The sequence below is a fragment of the Silurus aristotelis genome (assembly GCF_946808225.1).
Source record: "Silurus aristotelis genome assembly, chromosome: 18".
Classification (NCBI taxonomy): Eukaryota; Metazoa; Chordata; class Actinopteri; order Siluriformes; family Siluridae; genus Silurus; species Silurus aristotelis.
The window spans coordinates 20,343,696-20,348,884 of NC_139591.1; the positions used below are offsets into that span (position 1 = coordinate 20,343,696).

Consider the following 5,189-nt stretch of genomic DNA (forward strand, 5'->3'; position numbering starts at 1 on the left):
CCAAAATGACAAAAGCAGAGAGGTGAGATCGCTTTAAGGGGCTACTTTATTACTTAGCAAAATGCAACTCAGCATAGGAGCTCATTGTAATGTCTAATCCTTCTTATATCCTCAGTATCCTAATATCTTCATTGAAGCATGTTCATACATTATATGGACAAAAGACAGATTCTTATGTGTTTTTGGAACATCCCATTCCACTTAGTCCCCATTTGCTGTTAGAATAAGCTCCATTCTTCTGGGAAGTTGTTCCACTCGATTTTGTAGCGTGTAAGCAAAGCCCCCAAGGGTGTCCGTAAAATCAGGTACTGATGTCAACGTGAGTCAACGGTCCAATTTATCCCAAAGATGTTCAATATGGTTGAGGTCAGAGTTCCATATCAGGCCACTAAAAAATCTTCCATTCCAACCTTTGTAAAGCGCATGTTCATGGAGCTGGTCATGATGGAACTCCTTTAAAGACTATTTGGTAACAGTTTGGGGAAGGAGCACATATGATCAGAAAAGCCAGGTGTCCCAATACTTTTGTTTATATGTGTGTTTCACCCCGTTGAATGTAACTATCATATTTGTGCTGTTGCAGGTGCGTGTCCAGATCTCGAAAGAGTCCCGAAGTGGAATCCCTCTGTGGATCATCATCCTTAGTATCCTCATAGGACTTTTAATACTGGCACTGGTTATATTTTGTCTTTGGAAGGTAAGCGGCATGTATTTACACACAACACTGTAGGTGAACGTTTGACAGCCGTGGTTCTGATTTGCCGATCGGGTCGAGGAGAGGTTGTGTTTTATTTATTATATATATATATATATATATATATATATACAGTGAGGAAAATAAGTATTTGAACACCCTGCTATTTTGCAAGTTCTCCCACTTAGAAATCATGGAGGGGTCTGAAATTGTCATCGTAGGTGCATGTCCACTGTGAGAGACATAATCTAAAAAAAAAAATCCAGAAATCACAATATATGATTTTTAAACTATTTATTTGTATGATACAGCTGCAAATAAGTATTTGAACACCTGTCTATCAGCTAGAATTCTGACCCTCGAAGACCTGTTAGTCTGCCTTTAAAATGTCCACCTCCACTACATTTATTATCCTAAATTAGATGCACCTGTTTGAGGTCGTTAGCTGCATAAAGACACCTGTCCACCCCATACAATCAGTAAGAATCCAACTACTAACATGGCCAAGACCAAAGAGCTGTCCAAAGACACTAGAGACAAAATTGTACACCTCCACAAGGCTGGAAAGGGCTACGGGAAATTGCCAAGCAGCTTGGTGAAAAAAGGTCCACTGTTGGAGCAATCATTAGAAAATGGAAGAAGCTAAACATGACTGTCAATCTCCCTCGACTGGGGCTCCATGCAAGATCTCAACTCGTGGGGTCTCAATGATCCTAAGGAAGGTGAGAAATCAGCCCAGAACTACACGGGAGGAGCTGGTCAATGACCTGAAAAGAGCTGGGACCACCGTTTCCAAGGTTACTGTTGGTAATACACTAAGACGTCATGGTTTGAAATCATGCATGGCACGGAAGGTTCCCCTGCTTAAACCAGCACATGTCCAGGCACGTCTTAAGTTTGCCAATGACCATTTGGATGATCCAGAGGAGTCATGGGAGAAAGTCATGTGGTCAGATGAGACCAAAATGGAACTTTTGGGTCATAATTCCACTAAACGTGTTTGGAGGAAGAAGAATGATGAGTACCATCCCAAGAACACCATCCCTACTGTGAAGCATGGGGGTGGTAGCATCATGCTTTGGGGGTGTTTTTTTGCACATGGGACAGGGCAACTGCACTGTAATAAGGAGAGGATGACCAGGGCCATGTATTGCGAGATTTTGGGGAACAACCTCCTTCCCTCAGTTAGAGCATTGAAAATGGGTCGAGGCTGGGTCTTCCAACATGACAATGACCCGAAGCACACAGCCAGGATAACCAAGGAGTGGCTCTGTAAGAAGCATATCAAGGTTCTGGCATGGCCTAGCCAGTCTCCAGACCTAAACCCAGTAGAGAATCTTTGGAGGGAGCTCAAACTCCGTGTTTCTCAGCGACAGGCCAGAAACCTGACTGATCTAGAGAAGATCTGTGTGGAGGAGTGGGCCAAAATCCCTCCTGCAGTGTGTGCAAACCTGGTGAAAAACTACAGGAAACATTTGACCTCTGTAATTACAAACAAAGGCTACTGTACCAAATATTAACATTGACTTTCTCAGGTGTTCAAATACTTATTTGCAGCTGTATCATACAAATAAATAGTTAAAAAACATACATTGTGATTTCTGGATTTTATTTTTTAGATTATGTCTCTCACAGTGGACATGCACCTACGATGACAATTTCAGACCCCTCCATGATTTCTAAGTGGGAGAACTTGCTAAATAGCAGGGTGTTCAAATACTTATTTTCCTCACTGTATATATATACAGGCTTGGGGTTGTATTATATATCGACGCCCCCAATAATAATAATACCTTATTATTAATTTCCTCCTCTACTATTAAATGAAATTAGTTTGTAATAGTTGATAATTATATGTGATGTTGATACACTGTGTGCCCAAAAGTATTTGGACAGCTGACTCACACTCGAGTGGTTTTTCCCTTAAACGGTTGCCACAAAGTGCACCTCAACCGCATGTGTCTGAATGGACACAAATCGTTCGAATCTAGTGAAAAGCTAGATTCCAGAGTGGATGTTAAATGGTCAGGTGTTCACATGCTTTTGGCCGATCATTCGCATGCAGCAGTATGTTATAACGGCGTGTCTTTTTTTTTCTCCTCCAGTTTGGCTTCTTTAAGAGAAAATCAGTGGAAGAGATGAAAGAGGATATGAGAGACAGTTAAAGGCTCTAGATTTCAGGTCTACAGCCTTCCATACTCCTCAGGTCAAACTCACACTAACTAACCCACAGAGAAGCTACACAGGTATGACAGTCTAACAGAATGGACAAGAAGCACCACCAATATCCACCTGAAGATCTTCATACAGGAGATAAAGTCTAGATTGTTTGGATTTCCAGGATGGTTTCAACACCTTGGAGGTTGTAGCAGTTGGACTTTGGGTGGTCGTCTTATTCACATGTAATGCTTTTTGCCATAAAAACCCAGCACTGGCACTCCGCATTATACTGTTTGAATGAGCTTATGAGTCCTCGTACAAAATATTTCTTATTTTCCTAGTATAAGCACCAGAGGAACCAATTGACATCTGGCATGGATTTGCATAGCGTTTTTATACTGTAAAATGGTAACACGTACCCCTGGAAGCCTCGCCCCCTTTAACTTAAGTATGTACATATATATATATATATATATATATATATATATATATATATATATATATATATATATATATATATATATATATATATATACACACACACTATACACCAATCAGGCAGAACATTTTGACATTATAACATGAGCGGTGAAGTAAATAACACTGATTATCTCTTGGCACCTGTTAGTCTGTGGAATACTTTAGGCAGCAAGTGAACATTTTGTCCTCAAAGTTGACGTGTAAGAAGCAGGAAAAATAGGCAAGTGTAAGTATATGAGGGAGTTTGACAAGGACCAAATTGTGACGTCCAGACGACTGGGTCAGAGCATCTCCAAAATTGCAGCTCTTTTGTTTGGTGTTTCCTGGTCTGCATTAATAAAAATTTATCAAAAGTGTTCCAAGGAAGGGACAGTGGTAAAATGGAGACAGGGTCGTGGGCGGCCGAGGCTCATTGTTGCACGTAGGGAGCGAAGGCTGGACCGTGTGGTCCGATCCAACAGACGAGTTACTGTATGTTGCGTGGGGGACCAACTCGATATTAGGCAGGTGGCCATAATGTTATGCCTGATCGGTTTGTGTACATAAAGGAAAAAAATAATAATTATATATAAATATATATATATATATATATATATATATATATATATATATATATATATATATATATATATATATATATAGAGAGAGAGAGAGAGAGAGAGAGAGAGAGAGAGAGAGAGAGAGAGAACCTTTCACCAAAAAGCCTACTAAAAATGTGCCAAATGAAAGGGCTCAGGGCCGATCCTTGATGCAGTCCAAGCCTCACTCTGAACCAGTCTGTCATTCCAACCGCAAAATATAACAAGTCATATACAGTACAATATATACAAATAAAGATGACGTATTCAGACAGGGTGAGTTTTTTGGTAACCACCGAGCCTTACTTTTTAATCCACTAGAGAACTTTTCATGGACTCTGGAAATCAGCTCATTAAATTAGCATATTAGCATAGCATGGTTAGTGACTGGACAAGAGAAGTCAAGACGGTCAAGATGTGTAATAAAAAAAAATTCCTACAGAGAAGGAATAAATGTGTGCATACAAATGTTTCTAGTGTCTACTAGAAAACAAACAGCTAGAAGATTTCTTCACAAAATGGTGGTTCCTGAAGAACACATCACTTCTCATTGAAGCGTTTTGAGTGCTCATTGTTCATGTTGTCTGGTCTAATCATGCCAATGGATACCTTAACACCAGTACTCTAAAAAAATAATAGAAAATCCCACTAAATCTGAAGATTCCATTATATCTTGTCTATGAGATTTCACTCGTGAGCTTCTTTAATGTCATACATTCATGCGCTCCCAGCCGCGTTATTAGAGGCCTTTTTATGAATAAATCTTTTTTTTTTCTGTAAAACATGAATAATTTGAGTTAAGTATATAGCTAGTTTTGCTTTTTCAAAGCTATCCGTGTTTTTTGGGCACATTCCTTTGCATTTATGAAGCAACTGATGCTCATTGTACATGTTTCTTCTAAGTGCTGAGGGAATTGACTGATTTGTACTGTAAATGTATATAAGAGCGAAACTGTATATAGATCGATGTTTGCAATAATACCTGTATATGAATGACTGTCAAAACGATCGATTAACCCTAGTTCAGAGTATTTGGACACTTTTTTTTTTCATGCTACATTCTGCTGAAGTTTCCTCCTGAAACAACCAATTATTAACATTCTATGCAGTGTACATGTTTTCCAAGATTTATATATATATATATATATATATATATATATATATATATATATATATATATATATATATATATATATATATATATATTTCCACTTTATCATTTTGTATAGTTTTTCTATCATTGTTTCGGCTCTTGTTTCAGACTAAACGCAACATGT

General features: G+C 38.7%; 1 protein-coding gene and 1 long non-coding RNA gene across 2 annotated transcripts in view; one reads left to right on the forward strand and one right to left on the reverse strand.

Moving 5' to 3' along the window:
• itga1 (integrin, alpha 1) overlaps window positions 1-3,318 on the forward strand; it is a 65,060-nt gene extending 61,742 nt beyond the window's left edge. The window contains exons 28-30 of the mRNA XM_083568682.1: window positions 1-22; window positions 584-697; window positions 2,800-3,318. The exon at window positions 1-22 is cut by the window's left edge and continues 74 nt beyond it. Coding sequence (XP_083424808.1) covers window positions 1-22; window positions 584-697; window positions 2,800-2,859 — 196 coding nt within the window. The 3' untranslated portion in view covers window positions 2,860-3,318. The remainder of the gene's footprint in view (window positions 23-583; window positions 698-2,799) is intronic.
• On the reverse strand, window positions 2,800-3,887 carry LOC310741242. Its single transcript, XR_014537898.1, has 2 exons — window positions 3,391-3,887; window positions 2,800-3,275 (listed from the first exon to the last, which is right to left on the reverse strand). It is a non-coding gene; the product is annotated as an uncharacterized lncRNA (long non-coding RNA).
• Window positions 3,888-5,189: the final 1,302 nt, after the last annotated feature.